Raw genomic sequence first — 19,437 nt, 5'->3', positions numbered from 1 at the left:
TATTTCTTCACTCTTAATAGATATTATTCTGTATTTATATTAAAAACTCTTATTTCAAAGTAAAATCATTGAGATAGAAATCCATAAAGCATAGTAATTAGATATAAGAGCTTAAACCTTGAGGAATATACTTTTAAATTCAATGTAGTTTTGTTGAGAATTCCTTTTCGTTGATTAGAGAAAGATTGTTTTATTGTTCTCCAGTAGTCCCACAAATTCAGTTTATATAAGATTTTAGCAGATGCTTGAGGAAACATTAAGTAGTAGTAAGAGTAAGATTCATTACAAAACTATTATTTAGTTTCCTGTAAAACACTAAGTATGGGTTTTAAGGCATAGAAATTCACATGTTAATATCTTGGTAAACTTGATTATAGTTGCTAATACATTTACAATTGCAATTTATAACTTTATTTAAATTTGTTTTTGACTTCTAAATCTGGTATGATAGTAAGTGTGTTTAAATGTTAACTAAAAGTGAGAAATTAGTCTTAATGTTTTCTTCTCATTGCCTTGAAAACATAATTCCTTAACCATGTCTTGCTTCTTCTTTTAATTACATAGGAACAGCTGGACGTAGCTCTTTCCAAAATCTGCAAGAATTTTGACATTAACCATTATACCAAGGTTCAACAAGCTTATCGACTTCTTGGAAAAACACAGGTTTGTTTCAAAAGGATGTTTGGATTTTTCCTTAATCAGGAATTTGTTGTCCTTCATGATTAAGTCTGAATATTATTAATCTCATGTCCTTAAAAAGTTTTATTTAATGAAGTACATTTTTATTCTGAATTAACAGTGATAAAATGGTTGTTCTTATAGACTTAGAGGGTATATAATGTGGTTAAAACATTACAGTAGTTTGTTTTAAACTATGAAGTACTTGTCAGGTTTAATATTTTCACAATTTTATGTAGATTTTCTAATAAGTATATTATAATTCAGTGGGAGACAACATGTAGCCTCTTTTAACTCAGCTCTTGGTTCTGAAACAGGACTTCCTAATTTGCAGCTTCACGTGTTGTTAGATAGGCCAGCACAACTCCCTCAAAGTGATATGTCAGCATTGTATATTTTGTACATTTATCTGTAAAACAAGTCCATTTTATTTATCAGATATTTCAGAGGGTCCTTTTATCCCCCAAATATCATAACTTCTCTCATAATATATGGCTTTTCATACTCTTACTTTTCAAGGACTTCCTTGAAAAATTTGAAACAGGTGCCATGGTTTTGAAAGTTAATTGTATCTTTTGTTTGTATAGGATTATATGTTTACCTATACAGCATTTAATGTGATAGATGTAAATGTTTTCTTCCCTTAAATGGTCCCCTCTTTTAGAAGGAAGTTTAAGATTTTGCTAAGCAATTTAAACTCTACATTTTGAAATCTGAATAAAGAAATTTTACTGTTTATTGTAATTTAATTTTCATGTCTTAAGCTCTACCCAAGAAAAAAATCTAAGAAGAAAGAACTTAGCAATTTTGAGGGATATGTTTAAACACCTTTGAAAATAGGATTATAACTTCTCATTTCCCTCATAAGATGAAGTCTTAAATTCCATAAATATTTTTGGTACCTCCTACGCACATTGCTTCAGGTGTCTGGATATAGGCTTTTATGTGTCTTACCTTTTAGTGAAGGATACTGGCATACATCTTTTTATTACACTTCACTTTATTGTGCTTTTCAGATACTGTGTTATTTGCAAATTAAAGGTTTATGACAAACCTGCATCAAGCAAGTCTGTCAGTGCCATTTTTCCAAGAGTATGCATGCGCTTCATGTCTGTGTGTCAGATTTTCATGATTCTTGCAGTATTTCCAACTTTTTCATCATTATTATATCTGGGATGGTGATCTGTGTTTAGTGAGCTTCATGTTATTATTGTAATTGTTTTGTGGTCCATGGACTGTGCCCATATAAAATGGAGAACTTAATTCACAAATGTGTGTTCTGACCGCTGTACCAACTGGCCATTCCCCCTTCTCTCCCTCTTTTCTGAGACACAGTAGTATTGAAAATAGGCCAATTAATAAACCTACAGTGGCTTCATGTCTCTCACTTTAAATCAGAAGTTAGAAATGATTAAGCTTAGTGAAGATGGCTGTGCTAAAGGACAGATTTTCAGTTACACGGAACAGCCTTCTATTGGAAGAAGATGCCACCTAGGATTTTCAGAGGTACAGAGAATAAGTCAATGCCTGGCTTCAAAGCATCAAAGGACAGGTTGACTCTCTTATTAGGGGCTATAAGGCATGTGGAGACTTTAAGTTGAAGCCAATGCTCATTTATGATTCTGAAAATCCTAGGACACTTAAGAATTTTGCTAAATCTACTCTGTCTGTGCTCTATAAGTGGAGTAACAAAGCCTGGATGACAGCACATTGATTATAGCATGGCCTACTGAATGTGTTAAGCCCACTGTTGAGACCACCTGCTCAGAAAAAAAATGTCCCTTTCAAAATATTACTGTCCGTTGACAATGTACTTAGTCCCCCATGACTTTGATGGAGATATACAAGAAGATGAATGTTGTTTTCATGCCTGATAACAGTCATTCTGCATCACATGGATCAAGGAGTAATTTTGGCTTTCAAGTCATACTACTTAAGAAATACATTTTATAAGGCTGTAGGTACCATAGATAGTGATTATTCTGATGGATCTGGGGAGAGTAAATTGAAAACCTTCTGGATTTACCATATGCCATTAAGAACATTTGTGATTCCTCTGCTGGATTTCAGGAAAGTCAATTGAAAACTCCCATAAAGGATTCACCATTCTAGGTGCCATTAAGAACATTCGTGATTCATGAGAGGAGGTCAAAATAGCAACATTAGCAGGAGTTTGGAAGAAGTTGATTCCAACCTTCATGATGACTTTGAGGGGTTCAAAACTTCAGCGGAAGAAATCACTGCACATGTGGTAGAAACATCAACAGAAGTAGAATTAGAAGTGGAGCCTGAAGATGTGACTGAATTGCTACAATCTTATGATAAAACTTGAATGGATGTAGGAGTTACTTCTTATGGATGAGCAAAGACGGTGGTTTCTTGAGATGGAATCTACTAGTGAAGATGCCATGAACATTGTTGAAATAACAAGAAATAATTTGGGATATTACATAAACTTAGTTGATAAAGCAGCAGCAGGGTCTGAGAGGATTGACTGTAGTTTTGAAAGAAGTTCTACTGTGGATAAAATGCTATCAAACAGCATCACATGCTACAGAGAAATATTTTGTGAAAAGAAGAGTCAACTAATGCAGGAAACTTCACTGTTGTCTTTTCAGAAATTGCCATAGCCACTTTAGCCTTTAGCAACCAGCACCCTGATCAGTCAGCAGCCGTCAACATTGAGGCAAGACCCTCGACCAGAAAAAAGATCGACTCACTGAACGCCCAGATGATTATTAGCCTTTTTTTTAATTTTAGCAATTTTTTAAAATTAAGGTTTATATGTTGTTTTTTAAAGACATAATGCTATTTCACACTTTAAATAGACTATAGTACAGTGTAGATGTAACTTTTATATGCACTGGGAAACCAAAAAATTTGCTTTGTGAGGTATGCCTGTAAATGAATATGATGTCAGGTAGTAACAAATGTTACAAAGAAATATAAATCAGAGTATGTGGATGCAGAGATAGAAAGTACTGATTCATATAGGCTAGTCATGGAAGGTTCCCTGAGAAGATTACCATTGAGAAGTGCACTGAATGATATAAAAGAAGGAATACATGCAGAATGATGCAGAGGGTAATTAGAGATATGGTTGTGTACAACATATTTTAGAAAGAGCAAGATGAGTACCAGTTATAAAGAACAACAGAGCAGTGTTCATGAGTCGCATTTATTTTGAGTGCTCTGATAATCTGCTTATGTGAAGGGTTATTTGCAAATAATATACCCTACAGGTATAATTCTGGGAAAAATATTATCTTTGTGTTGTAACTATTATTTGAAAAGATGTTTCCCTGGGTTTTTTCAATTTGTTGAAATTTATTTATTTTAATAATGTGAAATTATGTTGTGCATTTTTTCTTTCCACAGACAGCAATGGATCAACTTCATATGCACTTCACCCAAGCCATTCACAACACTGTGTTTCAAGTTGTTCTTGGTTATGTGGAACTATGTGCAGGAAACACAGACACAAAATTCCAAAAGCTGCAATATAAGGATCTCTGTACAGTATGTAGTGACTTAATTACTATTCATATATCTCTCCTTTAGATTTTAAATTTATATTTCCTTTATCTTAGTACCTACCTATTTGAAGGTGCCACTAAAATAAAAGTAAATCTTTGCCAAAAATTTTTTTTTCTCCCAAGTTGTTCTTTTCCTCATAGAGAAATTGGAGGACTCAGTCACACAAATGGTAAAGATTACTGAGATTGGAGTATGATTGCTTCTCAATCGACTCTTTACCATTTCTTAGCTTCTTTTACCCATCTCTCTCAGGCTCCGAATTATCTCCTATGATTGCATCCAGTAGGCTTCTAAGCAACCATCATTGCTGGTTTTCTGTACAGACTTTCAACCAGTTTTTTCATGTGTACGAATGCTGCCTTTGTTAGCATTTGTAACTGGTTTTTTCTTTTTCTTTTTAAAGAAACATAGGTCTTTAGGTAGTATAACCTAACAGGTGAGAAGCAGACTGACTTGGCTTCTGTTTTAGAAGTAGGTCCTGCTGAGGAGTTGATGTAGAGTGTGAGGAAAAGAGAATGATGAATAATTGAGAGAATGGTAGTGCCATTTGCTTTTATAGGGAAGACTGGGAAGGAACAGGACTTCGGTAAAAAATCAGGAGCCCTGTTTGGTATCTATTAAACATTCAAGTGGACTTGTTGAGGACGCAGTTGCATAGAAGAACCTAGAGTGATCAGGGCTGAGTTCGTAAATTTAGGAGTCATCAGCATCTATTGTATTTAAAGCCCTGATACCAGGTAAGAAGATTGAGGTGAAAGGGTATAAATAAAGAAGACATGAGGGCCCTGGGTCTTGTAACATTCAGGGGTTAGACAGAGGAGTGAGACTAGTAGAGTCTTAGAGCAACTAGCTGGGTAGGAGGAAAACTAGGAGATGGTAGTGTCACAACAGCATGAAGAAGGAAGCCTTTCAAGAAGAATGGAACCTATGTCAGATGCTGCTGAGAGTCTGAATATGGTGATATTACAGGATTGACCACTTGATTTAACCATGTGGAGGTACTGTTTACCATGATTTCTTCCTTTAGCCTAAGAATGCACTATGTCTCTCACTGGGATATCCTTGAGTTTAATGTCAAGTCAGGAAATTGTAACACTTCTAGTAAGTAGATATCTATTCTGTTTTGTAATTGTGTCCAGGAATTAGTGTAAAATTAAGTAATCTTCATCCTTCAATGAATTTCTTTGTCAAACCTGCTGGTTATATGTCTGTTGGGTACTACAGAAATTTTCTTACCTGAGCTACAATAAGTATCCTGGAAGGGTGTGATTATATATGATGTATTAAAGATTAAGTTAATAATGACAGTGGATGTATGTTAATGCGGCTAAAAATATCCTTTTAAACTAATTGTAGAAACCATGAGGACTGTTTTACAGATTTTATGATTACTAACTTTAAGTGTGATGTAGTTGCATAATTTTGTCTTTAAATGTTCAGTTTTAGGTATAGCTATCATTTGGTAAATATTAATAATTTTGAAATGTTTTGTTTATTGTTATTTTTCTTATTCATATATGTTCTTACTTTGATAGTATATATTATAAAATTACCCAATCACTTTTTTATTCTAATAAGTTTTGTTAATTTTTTTATTATAACGTTGCTATCACTAATAGATGGTAAAGCAATTTATTACGTTAGCAATTTTTTCCTGTTAAAGCAGAAAAGAACTCTTAAAAATTAAACCAAACATTTTAAACAAATTAGATTTTTGTCTTTTCATCTTTTTAAATTTGGTTAAATCTGTTGTGTGTGTTTGTGTGCGTATAGTTTGCTTTCTTTTATTGACCATTTTTATATGCTTTTAAAAAAGTCAAAGACGTATATTGTGTTCATGCTTCTTGAGAAAGCCCTTCTGTGCATTTACATAACAAAAAGCTGAAAGGTATGTTTGGCTTACAAATTTTTATGAACAAAAATTTGTGCTCAAGGTGTTTGTCATTATGTTTCTTCTGAGTTTCTTTCACTTTTTAAAAAAGCTGACTGTAGGCCGGGCATGGTGGCTCATGCCTGTAATCCCAGCACTTTGGGAGGCCAAGGAGGCCAGGGGTTCAAGACCAGCCTGGACAACATGCAAAACCCTGCCTCTACTAAAAATACAAAAAAAAAGAAAAAAAAATTAGCTGGGTGTAGTGGCGCATGCCTGTAATCCCTGCTACTGGGAAGGCTGAAGCAGGAGAATTGCTTGAACCAGGGAGGTGGAGGTTGCAGTGAGCTGAGATCACGCCACTGCACTCCAGCCTGGGTGACAGACTCTATCTCAAAAAAAAAAAAAAAAGCTGAGTGTAAAATAATCTTTTGAAGTAGTTGTGTATATATTTAAATTATAAGATAATAAATAGCTTATGCTTAATTTCATCTTTAGTAAATACTTGTTAAAATTATCCCCAAGAAACTTCTGGTACTTTATTATAAAATTATCCATATACGTGTGATAGTAGGTGATATATATATATATATATATATGTACATATATATATACACATATATACACACACGTATATATGTATATCTAAAATTAAGGAAACCAATGATTTATTAATATTTTGAAGTATAGTCATAGAAAACATAACAGCAGGCACATATATTATTATTCATCTAACACAGTTGTACATTTTTGGTATTCAAGCTGTGCTAAAACATTAGTTGAAGTAGCTTTGGTTTGAATTGGTGAGAATAATAGCAAATATTAGCAATGGCTTCATGGAGGAATTTCTTTTTAAGAAAGGAGTTAACATAATAAGGTGAAGATTGTGATGCATATCAAGGTAACCCATTTTCTTTGGCTATTCTCAATAAAAAAATTAAAGAAGTTTAGAAATCATCCCAGGCCTCCTAGAAATTACCCCCAAGGCTCCTGGTTAGTGCTGCTACAGGCAGATATGAGTGCAGAAACCTTTTTGTAACCTGTTAATTTATTTTATAATATTGAGTCATATTTGATGGTTAAATCAGGTAAGATTTGGAAGAAATTCTTTCTTTCTAGTTCTGCTTATTTATTACTTAGTTTGATGAAAAGTTGTTAACTTTTAGTAACTGGGTTCTATAAAATATAGTGGTTAGCTAAGGAGAGGAAAGATAGAGGAGCTGAATAAAGAAGCTGATGAAGGGAAATCTAAATACATTTTCCTGGTGAGAAAAAATATCAAGACTCTGGCATAACTCAGGCAAGAGAGATAATTCATGAAGGAACCTTGTATTAGAATGTAAGCTGCTTATTTTTCAATATGTGGCAGTGGGGGATCATTTTAGCCTGTAATTAAAAATAACTGATAATAATTATCGAAGATATACTTGTGTGAGAGCAAATGTGGCAGTGGGGCATCAGGTGAGCAAGAAGCAGGAGAGTCCTCAAAACATGTGCAGGGTGTTGACTGACATGAAATGAGAAGAAAGAGTCTAGGCATTTTGGCAGTTTATATCCTCTGTACAGTAGCAATGTTTTGAAGGAAGTGTTTAATCATACATAGAGCTTAAAAATAACATTGAAAATTAAGATGAATGGTACAGAATAAGAGGGAGATTGAGTTCCTGTGAACAGGGAATAATTGTGCTTCCTTTAAATGGAAAGAGAGTGGAAATGAAAAGAGATAATCATCTGCTTGCTTTATTCATAGTATCATTTTAAACCATTCTTAGATATCAGCCTAAATGAGCTACAGTGAAATTGAACTAATTAAAAAAAAAAAAGAAAAAAAAACCTCTTGGAAATCTGAGATGAAATTAGTGTTCCGTTTTTATTTACTCTGGTATACAGAACCTCAATTTCTTAAGGCCAGCAGCATCCTTTCCCAATCAATCTTCTGCCATTTGTTTCTATTCACCATTGCTCTGAGTTTAAAAGTTCAGTTGGTTTTGAGCTTTTTGAAATCATTTTGCAGTTGAATGTACTTTTTTTCTTTACTAAACATGTTTTTAGAGTGGTTTAATTAGATGCATAATTTTTATTTGTTGTCTTTCAGTCTGTTTTCTCTGCTTTTCTTGAATGTATTGGTTTACTGCTTTTACACTCTTTTTTTAAAAAAGTGGGTTCATTATTTTGAAACCCAAATAAATTGCTAAAACTTAGCAGCAAGATTTCCAAATGAAAATTCATCATACTTCATTTCTGGAAAGGGAAAATATAAAGGGCTCATAGTAGTACTTTTATTTACTTAAAAAATTAAGCCTTGTTTGTGATTGCATTTACATTTTGATGTACCCTACATATTTACACCAATTTGCGGAGAGATTTATAGACAACATTTGGAAGCTTTTAATTTAGCACCTTTGTAGAGAAACCCTTTGTGGTTTATTTGAAAGTTTATGAAGTATTCATAAGGATTTTTTTTTCCTTTTTAAAAATAACATTACTTTGGCAGGCTGATGGGTTTTCCTGGGGAGCTTATTTCAAGATGCTAATTAGGATGTTATTGATTAATTTTAGGATAATAGAGTTGGCTAGACTGCCTGAAGTTTTCTCAACTATTTTTAAAATTGTTCATTTCCAAATGATCTTAATGAGCTTTGAGATCTGTTTTTATGATGAATTTCATAATGTAGTAAAAATATATGCTATGTAAAAATATACTGTCTATATATATACATATATACATACACACTCATATATTATTTGGGGAAATAAAATGTTTCTGTCAGAAAAAACTTCTGAAATTATTGCATTATGTGTTTTCATAGTGTCTGGCACATTGGAGGTATTTCCTTAGTAATTGGATTGCCATATTTGTCTCCAGTTGGTGTGGTGTTGACACAATTAGAGTCTGTTTAGGTTAAGTGAGAGGGAAAGAAAACCAACACTGAGCACCTTCTCTGAGCCGTGTACTTTTACAGGTGCTTTATATTAGTACATCATAGACAAACTATAATATTGAGCTAATGTTCCATTCTTACAGGCTTTTAAAGTTTCATTCTTAAAAATATTTTTTGATACTGAATTATAATCATGTCAATTTTTTGGGAGTCAACCAATATCTTTAGTAAGGTCCCTGTAGAAGATAACAGTTTATTTTGTTATTAGTATAAAACCCCAAAGACAGATTCTTCTTTTGAGTGAAAACATGTTTCTGTTCCTAAATCCTCAGGATTTTTGTGAAGAATTAATATTTTCTCTCGTCGGATACTGTGAGAGTGTATTGACTCTCTTTACTACGGATGATAAACTGCAGGAAGTTAATGCTAAAGTTAATGTTCATGTTTAGTACCCATTTTGTTTTGGGTTCTCTATAGAATTAACTGCTGCCTCCTTATCCCTTTTCTGTTTTCCGACTTCTTAAACTGTTATGTTATTTATATGTCTTTATGTTACTCACAGTCTTTATAGGGCTAGACATAATGTAAGTTATATAATAGTGGCTCCAATTAAGCAATCATTAATATACATTCTTTTAAAAATATGCATATTTTAAATTATACAACTAAAACATTAATTGTAGGAAAAGACACAAGCAAAAAGAAGAAAGTAAAAATTGCATATGTCTGCATGCAAAGCTGGTTCTTTTAATGTGTATATAAGCTGATAGCTTTTAAAAGTAGCTGCACAAACTGTTTTATAACTTTTTTCCCACTTGCTACATTATAAACAATTTTTCCGGCCCGGCGTAGTGGCTCATGCCTGTAATCCCAGCACTTTGGGAGGCCGAGGCGGGTGGGTCACCAGGTCAGGAGATCGAGACCATCCTGGCTAACACGGTGAAACCCTGTCTCTACTGAAAATACAAAACAATTAGCTGGGCGTGGTGACAGGCGCCTGTAGTCCCAGCTCCTCGGGAGGCTGAGGCAGGAGAATGGCATGAACCCAGGAGGCGGAGCTTGCCGTGAGCCGAGATTGCACCACTGCACTCCAGCCTGGGGGACAGAGCCAGACTCCGTCTCAAAAAACAAAAATAATTTTTCCATTTCAGTAAATATGCTACTTGCATAATTTTTAATGACCAAATGGTATTTCACTGTAAGAGATGCTGTGGATTAATTAACTGCTTTCCTGTTCTTGGATATGTATGTTATTTCCAGCTTTTGTCATTATGAACAGCACTGTAGTAAATATTCTTAAAGCTAAATCTTTGTGTACATCTTTATTTCTTTAGGACAAATCACGAGAAATGAAATTGCATTGTCTGTCAAAGCTTTACATTTTAAAGGCTTTTGGTTTGTCTTTCCTAAATTGCCCTATAAAAAATGGTATTTCAATTTACACTCCTGATCAGCAGAGTCTGCGTTTATTCCTTTCCCTGAGCACATGAATGCTGATTATCTTTTATTTAATACCATAATTATCAGATGCCAGAGGTAGCATATCAAAAATAATTTGTATTGCATATCACTCAGGCATGTTTGGGATGGTAAGGAGGTTAAATGACATTTCATTGATTGTCGAGGTTAATTTGCTTGATGTGGTTGGGTAGGTGAGTAGACCTTTCTTGCTGAATGCTGCAAATTTGAATATTTGGTTGAAGAGAGAAAGAAACCTTTTCACTTCAAAGAATATTATCATTTACTTGGTTTGCTCAGGTCAGTTTCAGAATGAACTAAGAATTCAGCTGTCAGATTTATTCTTATCACATATATGGAGTACCTAGCTAATTTTGTAGTATATAATTTTATGTAATGATTTCTAGATTAAGTAGATTTTGATAATTTTTAAAATGAAAACTTAATGACCAAAAGGTAGGTAAGGAAAGTTTATTTGTTTCTTCCTTTTTTTTCCTGCCATTTTCTCTCTGGATCATCAAAAATTGTGAAGAGTCTGAAATTTTATTCTACTTGCAAATTAATAAGCTAGCCTGTTACTATTTCCTGCTGGTAGAAGACACAGACTTCATATTCTTAGCACTATAACTTGTTAAGTGTAAACCAGTTTCCTTGTCATTACTGAGCTTTTCTTTTCTTTTTTTTTTTTTTTTTGAGGCAGAGTCTCCATCTGTTGCCTGGGCTGGAGTGCAATGGCGTGATCTTGGCTCATTGCAACCTCCACCTCCCGGGTTCAACAGGTTCAAGTGATCCTCCTGCCTCAGCCTCCCAAGTAGTTGGGATTACAGGCTCCCACCACCACACCCGGCTAATTTTTGTATTTTGAGTAGAGACGGGGTTTCACCATGTTGGTCAGGCTGGTCTCGAAATCCTGACTTCAGGTGATCCACCCGCCTTGGCCTCCCAAAGTGCTGGGATTATAGGTGTGAGCCACTGCGCCTGGCCTACTGAGCTTTTCTTACTCAATTGTCAGTTTTCTTACTCAGTCATCAGTTCAGATCAGCAAGGACAAATAAGACTTTAAAGTAATAATCTAGTTAAGGTCACATTAATTATGATCAGAGGTAGAGTAAGAAAAGGTCAAATGGCATAAGGTATCCAAGGGGTCAAAATATCTCTTTAAGGTTTGCAAGGGAGGAAAAAGTTGGGTCTTAGATTTCAACAGGCACAACAGGAACAGTGTGTGCCCAGGAATGGAAGGGAAATGTCATGAGCAATGCCATGAGAGTAGGAAAGCACAGGGCAGGTGAAAGGAACAGTAGATTGTCTGGCTTGGTTTAACCGGATTTTTCAGTGTGGTGGTTTGGTTGTTTCTAATGCACCCGGGGAATAATGAGTGCCTATGGAACACATGCTTTGAGTAACCATTTATCTGAGTAACTAGTATTACTGTTTTGGCTGGAAGTGGAGGGGTGTTCTCTTCACTTGAAACTGGCCCAGGTCTGGCAAGGCCTCTATGTTCATGTCTAAGAACTCTTAACATTATCAATGTAATTTAGACTGCTGAGTGATTTTTTTAGGGAGGGGTATTGGATTGGAGATAAAAAAGAGCCAACCTATCTTTATATGGTGGCACACAGCTTCCAGCAGAAAGAAAAAAATAATTTACTAGTAGGAAACCATTTTTGGGCCACCTTGCCCAACAGGAAACCATTTTTGAAACCTCCCAAACACTTGATTATTTGATAGTGTTTTTAAATTTAAACACTGCCTTTTTTTGTGTGATCTCAGGCAGCATGAGGGTTAATAGCATCTTATCACTTGAAACTTTGAAAGATAATTATATATTCTGATTATACATGCTTTGCTTGTTTTCTAATATTGAGCTGTCTATTTGATTAAGGCCATTTAACAGCAATTAGAATAACCTGCCAACTAAAGAAGAACTTTTTATTTCACAATTTAACGGGTGCTAGTTACTTAATTCTGAGTTGGGATTATTTATATCATACATATTACATGTCTTATGTGTATATACATAGTTAGCATTAATGATAAAATGCCTGGTAGATGAGAATGAGTGTTTTTCTCCCCGATTATATTTGTTCTTAAATCATGAATGAATCCAGTGAGTTGCAAGGAAAGTTTTGCTAAAAGCATATGCATATTTTTGTCCATGGAGACTCATAGCTTTTAAAGCTTCAGAGGGACTCTAGGAGATTTGCTTTAACCCTTGGGGTTTAAATACATGAATTGCTATGCAGGAGTCATGATCAAGTAAGTTGTGAAGTTGGGCTCCAAGCCCAAACATGTTTCATCTAGTTCAGTGCTCTTCCCACTATGCAGTACTACCTGTCTGGTTTCCAATGGTTGGAAACTTCTTAAGATAATCATATTTCATACAGCTAGGCCCTCACAGAAGTAATTAGATATTGGAGTAATTAAATATTAGATACTGGCTCAGACACTTCCATAGGTCCAGAGTTACCCCCAAAGATGTTTTCAACTCCCTGGGCCTGGTAATGTTTTGACCAGCAGCATATTTTCAGAAGCCACTCAGATAAGCAGGATTCTCCCCAGCAGCTTCTGATGATGTGAGCTCATAGTACCAACAGCATTCATCTAAAGATACTGATAACCAACCCTTTGTTGTTTTTTGAAATCCATCTATCACTGTGTGTGTGTTTTGGGGGGTGGAGGCACTGGGAATTTTGGATCTCTGTGAGGATGCCAAAACATCTGTTCCCTTTATGTTTGTTAGGATGTGATTAGAGTGCTAAATCAAAACATGGAATAAGAACAAAATAATTCATTACAATTATCCCTAAGTTTTTTCGTTTTGATGCTCTGTTATAAAAAGCCTTACTTAGAAATTTTTCTAGGGATTTAGTAATAGAGATTTCTTATGAGTATTAAAGTAAATTATAGAATAAAAAGCAAAAGACTAGCAGCTTTTCCTCCCGTATTTACTACTTTACTTTGCATTTAAAAAAAATTTTTTTTTTTTTTTTTTTTGAGACAGAGTCTTGCTCTGTCGCCCAGGCTGGAGTGCAGTGGCGCGCTCTCGGCTCACTGCAAGCTCCGCCTCCCGGGTTCATGCCATCCTCCTGCCTCAGCCTCTCCGAGTAGCTGGGACTACAGGCGCCCGCCACCACGCCCGGCTAATTTTTTTTGTATTTTTTAGTAGAGACGGGGTTTCACCGTGGTCTCGATCTCCTGACCTCGTGATCCGCCCGCCTAATTTTAGTAGAGACGGGGTTTCACCGTGGTCTCGATCTCCTGACCTCGTGATCCGCCCGCCTCGACCTCCCAAAGTGCTGGGATTACAAGCGTGAGCCACCGTGCCCGGCCTACTTTGCATTTAAATAACTTTCAGAAGATGACATTCTTTTATTGTGTGCTTCAAACTTATAAAGGCTGCTTATATTAATTTCTGGATTTACACTGTTCTTTGAAAATGGCCTCAACTTATATTTTATAGTCAAGACTCAGATGTTGCTGGTTTTGATAAGCTAGTTTCATCATTTTTATTTTAATCAGGTAGGTTGGTTCAGATGGTTAATAGAAGAAATGGAAGGTGCCAAGTGTTACTCTGAACTGACAGTGATAAGAGATGGGAAATCAGATTTGTGGATTTTGTGAAAGTGTTAATCAAAATTGGATTAAGGAGTGAATTGTGGTGTTTGAATGTGAAGCATAGTGGAAATGCTATGAGCTTCTTGCGTGGAACATCCAGTTTGTTCATCTTCTCCAAATCCTTCCTCCTAGGATATTTGTTTACCTTTTATGATCGCCAAATTTATTAGACATGTATGTTGTCTCTATTACAGAGTTTATGGATTTTTTTTTTCAATTAGGATGCTTAAAATTTCATTTTTTTTCTGTGTATTTCTTGGGATATTTCCCAAAGATTATATGCCTATTTTATCTTTTCCCCTCACTTTACAATCTTTGCTAAATAAATTGAAGCTACTAGCTTTCAGTTGAAGAGTAGCAGTGAAAAATAGTTTTAGAACACAGAGAAATATTTGGTAATTAAATTTCGATTTCTTATCTATTAAAAAAATTTCAAGATATGTTATTTAGCTCTTGGGGGTGTCTCACTATGTGAATATTTTGTAAATTGATTCAATCATACTTTCATTGCTATTTTCCATATGTGATGTGAACATAGAACTGGGATTATAATATGGTGCTCCTCTGCTATGATATTCCTAGTATTATGCCAAATGAGTCTCCCCTTAACCTGAACTGAGTTTCAATGTTAGGTATTTAGTAATAAATGAATGACTTCAACCAGTGATGAAATAGGAAGATACAGGTATCTCTAACACGTTTATGAAAGGTGAAACTGAGAACCAGAGTGGTTTATTATCTAAGGCATGTGACTGATAAGTTATGGAACTAGTGCCAGCTGGAATCCAGGGATTCTAATTCTTAATTTAGGTCTCTTTCCATTATGCCCTGCGGATGTGAAGAACTGATATTTGGGTGGAACACTCAGGTTCCTCTTCTTAGCCTGCCTTTTATTTTTTGATTACCTGTGTAATTTTTTGCTTATTCTCTAGTTTCATTGAATCTCTTTGGTTATGATTCATTCATGTCTTTGTAATAAAATTCTCTTTTGAAATTTGGAGGTGATTTTTATAAAGTAGAAAATACTAGTTGCAAGTGATTTTACTTAAATGATCTTAAAAGGATGAGAAACATTTGTCACTGTGAGAATTGACACCAGCTGGTTGCATGACATAATGGAAAAGGGCTCAATTTTAAAAGGAAATAACTCTTTTAACTTATTGCCAGTATAACCTTCAGAGATTAACATAGCTGGGCTTAAATTTATTGAAAACATTTTTTTTAAGTCTACCCCACCTTGCCTTTTTTCCTTAAACTATTTGCTGTATATGTATTTAATAAAATGGTCTTTACATTTATTCCTATTTTAGGATATGAACTTAGGCAAGAGTCATCTTGTTTGCTGGTGCTGTGTAGATCATAGTCTTATGTTTGTACACGTGAATATATTTGAAGATAATAAATTTAGGTTCTTTTGGGAGACGTTTAGGTATGTGCAGTGGTTTAGCTAGAACTCTGGATTATTTACACTTGAATCAGTTCAGTGAGAAGAAAGGCTTGCTATAGCTTCACTAACTTTAACTTTTTATGAAAAAAAGATTCACATAAACATCTGTGTGTGTATATCTCATCCAAACCCATTAAATTTCAGCAAATCCTCAAGAGATAAGATAATGAAGGACCTCTTTTTTTTCAAATAAATAGGCATATAATGAGATGGACAGTGGTTGAGTGGAGAATAGAAGATAGTAGGTCTAAGTTTTAATTTTCTGGTTAAACTATGACAAGTATAATAGAAATTAATTATAACACAATTATTTGTACAGTCATAATTTTTCTTTGGGAAAAAAAATGACTAACACTGCCTTTCTCTTAGCTACCAGAAAGAATGTTGAGCTATACTTAATTTGTTTGCATAATATATACATTTATGCAAAGTTGGGCTAATAAAAGTTAGAACTACTGACTTGTAGAGGAGTACCTTTATTCGAGTGTATGATTGCTGAGTTGCAGCCCAGAACTTTTTGGGATTTTTGGTTTGCCTTGTTCTTGGAAAAGGTTTTTAGTCTTTTCCTGACCCTGTGCATTAGTAATGGCTTTCGTCATATGTGTATGGTATAAGAGGTATGTCAGGTATAATTATGTGCTAAAAATAAACCAAGTGTATTAGTCTGTTCTCACGCTGCTAATAAAGGCACATCCAAGACTGGGTCATTTATAAATGAAAGAGGTTTAATTGACTCACAGTTCCACATGACTGGGGAGGACTTACAGTCATGATGGGAGGCAAATGAGTAGTAAAGTCTCATCTTACCTGGTGCTGGCAAGAGGGCTTGTGCAGAGGAACTCTCACTTATAAAACCATCAGATCTCATGAGGCTTATTCACTATCATGGGAACAGTATGGGGAAAACTGCCCCGCCCTTGACACATGGGAATTATTACAATTCAAGGTGAGATTTGGGTGGGGACAGACACAACCAAACCATATCACCAAGGGAAAACATTAAGACTGGCTCATTGTAAGGGTAGCGGTTATAAAAGTAAATGTGAGAAATTACCCCAAATTGTTTTTCACAGCTGCAAAGTACTCTTTTGTATGTATGAATAATGTTCTACCAATCTCCTGTGTTTGGACATTTAAATATATTTCAGTGTTCTGCAATTACAAATAATCCTTTAATAAATAACATGGTGCATATGTATTTTCACACTGTTTGAGGTATACCTTCAGTATAAATTCCTAGAAGTAGAATTGCTAGGTTGAAGAAAAAATACACATGTAGGTTTTGTTAGATCGTGACAAATTCCCCTCCTTGGGACTGTACTATTTTGCATCAGCAATGTATGAGAGTGCCTGTTTCATCACAGCCTTGCTAACAGAGCATATATGATGTCAAAGATAAAACCAGATACTAGTTAAAGTGTTGAGGACAGGTTTTAGTCAGAAGATATTATTGTAATAGGGAAAAGAGTCCAGTGTGAACTGATTCAACTTTGATTGATACAATGGTGACTGGGCATTTTTTAAAGGGAAAATGAGGGAAGGGCTTGAGCAGGGGCTTAGTGGAGTCAGAAAAGTGAACATTTACAACAACTGAGAAGGGAGTTGGTCCACGTGAAACCCATTTGTGTTTGCTAACTGATGTTTATGGAGGTTAGGCTCCTACCCTCTCACAGAGACTGGGGGACAGGGGCCCTATCTTCAGATGTTGGAACAAACAGTACGATTTTTTTTCAAGTACATTGGCAGCCTTGAGTTTTTTGAGGTTGGCACTTTAAGGTGGGGCTGAAGTCATCCTAGGAATGTGGCTTGAGCCATCAGAAACTCTGTTAGGTGTTTCATCCAAGTTTTTTTAGGCCATGGTTAAGAAGATAGCTCAGAGAAGCCTGACTAGAGTTTGGTTAAGGAGAGAATCTTTGTCAGTGGTCAACTTTAAGATTGAGATTGGTGAGAATCTTTGAGATTGGTGAGAATTTGCATCTTATTGTAGTTTTAACTTATATTTGTCCTATTACAAGTAAAGCTGAACATGTTTTTCTGTGTTGAAGGGCCATTTTTATATCTCTGTTTATGAAGTGCGTTCATGTGCATTTTTTCTCATTTTTTTGGTAGGAGTTTTAGTCTTTTTTTCCCCAAACTTTTAAGAATTCTATATAAATGTGGAATATCAGCTCTTTATTGTGAATATATGTTGTGAATATTTTACAGAGTTGTCATTTGTCTTTTGACCTCACATATGGTGTTTTTTGCTATACAAATTGTACTTATATTTTTATATAGTAAAATCAAATGTTACTTTTATTACTTGTAAATTTTGTGTGGTAATTAGAAAGTCTTTTTCCATATCAATGTTAGAGAGAAATTGATTCATGTTTTCTTCTAGTATAGTTTTATTTTTGACATTTACATCTCTTATTCATTTGGAGTTTATTCTTACGTATTCTGGATGAATATGTCTAATTTTATCTTTTTCCAGCTAACTATACAATTTTCCCAATACTATTTGTGAAGAAAAGACTATCTTCATCTAAGTGATGTGCGATGCCATCTTTATCATATATCAGATTTTTATATGAGACCAGATCTTTTTCTGTACTTTTTTATTGCTAGCTCAGTAAATTTATAAATTAACTTAGGGAGAATTGACATCTTGATGATGTTGAGACATCCTAACCAAGAATAAGGGATTTCTTTCCATTTGTTCAAGTCTATTTTTATGTCTCTTGGGAGAGTTTCATGGTTTTCTTCTTGGTTTTCAATAATTTCTTATTAAATTCCTAAAAATTCTCTCGTTATTATAAATGAGAGTTTCTCATTCAGTGTCTCTTTTACATGTTTATTTGTATACAAATGCCATTGGTTTGGGCATGTAAATTTTATAACTTGCTACTTTGCTGAATTCTTTTATTGTTTGAATTAGTTTTATTATTGGTTCTCTAGGAATTTCTGGGCATATTTTTATGTCATTAGCAGATATAAATAGTTTCATTTTTTCTTATCCTTTTCTTTTGCCTCTGTTTTCTGTAGTCTAATTGCATTAGCTTGTACTTCTGAATCATTGTTAAATGCCAGCCCATATGCTGTGAATCAAACAAAGAAATTATTGAATTAGCAGGTGTTCTCATAAATAGCAGTGTAAACAGTTAAACAGTAGTGGAGATAATGGGCATCTTTTTTATTTATTTATTTTTTGTGACCACAGGGGTTGTGCCTTAGAGTTTTCTCATATTAAGGAAATACCTATTCATTCTTATTTCCTCATATGTTTTTGTTAGGAGTGGGTTTTGAATTTTCTTAAAGCCCACTTTGAGAAATTTTTTTAAAATCAGGATCTATTGAGATAATCATTTGATTTTTCTCCTTAGACCTATTAATAGAGCAAATTATATTAATAGATTTTGTAAGATTAAGCCATTCTAGCATTCTTGGCATAAACCCCACAGTCTGACTCCAGAGCTTAACTTTTTTATTTTAGTACTTCCTAGTTTAGTTTCAAAGATTTGATATACTTACATGGAAGTGTAGTAAATCATGTAAGCTAGTATTTTTATCACTTGCCAAATTAATGTTTTGGTGAATGAGTTTAGAGGGAGAGATCATTACAGGAAGAAAAAGCCTTTTGAAAGAGCAAGGACCACTACTAACTGTGACATCATGAGCATCAACCATACACCATGGCAATACTTGCTATAGCTTATTTCTACTAGCTGTTTATCTTGGGGAGTTTACTTACACCAGAGTCTTCAACTTTCAATATTTCATCAGCATAAGTTGTAGTCGATTGATCACAAACTAAAGAAATGCTAGAAAATCTCAAATGATGGAGCAATTGCTGCATTATGACAAATGGGAAGCCTGCAAAATAGAATAAAATAAAAGGGCAGAAGGCAAATTGGTTGTTTTTACAAACGGAAACAAAATTCATGCACTTCCATTAAGGAGAGTATTTGAGT

General features: G+C 34.6%; 1 protein-coding gene across 2 annotated transcripts in view; it reads left to right on the top strand.

Annotated features, from left to right (window-relative positions):
• VPS50 (VPS50 subunit of EARP/GARPII complex) overlaps nt 1–19,437 on the top strand; it is a 133,524-nt gene that overhangs the window by 40,815 nt on the left and 73,272 nt on the right. For both annotated transcript variants that reach the window (XM_032761048.2, XM_058424568.1), the window contains exons 11-12: nt 565–663; nt 4,057–4,197. In XM_032761048.2, the coding sequence (XP_032616939.1) occupies nt 565–663; nt 4,057–4,197 (240 nt within the window). The remainder of the gene's footprint in view (nt 1–564; nt 664–4,056; nt 4,198–19,437) is intronic.

Source organism: Hylobates moloch, unplaced genomic scaffold (genome assembly GCF_009828535.3).
Source record: "Hylobates moloch isolate HMO894 unplaced genomic scaffold, HMol_V3 SCAFFOLD_1, whole genome shotgun sequence".
Taxonomy (NCBI): Eukaryota; Metazoa; Chordata; class Mammalia; order Primates; family Hylobatidae; genus Hylobates; species Hylobates moloch.
Note: the sequence above shows the minus strand (reverse complement) of the source record. Positions and strands in the feature narration are given on the sequence as shown.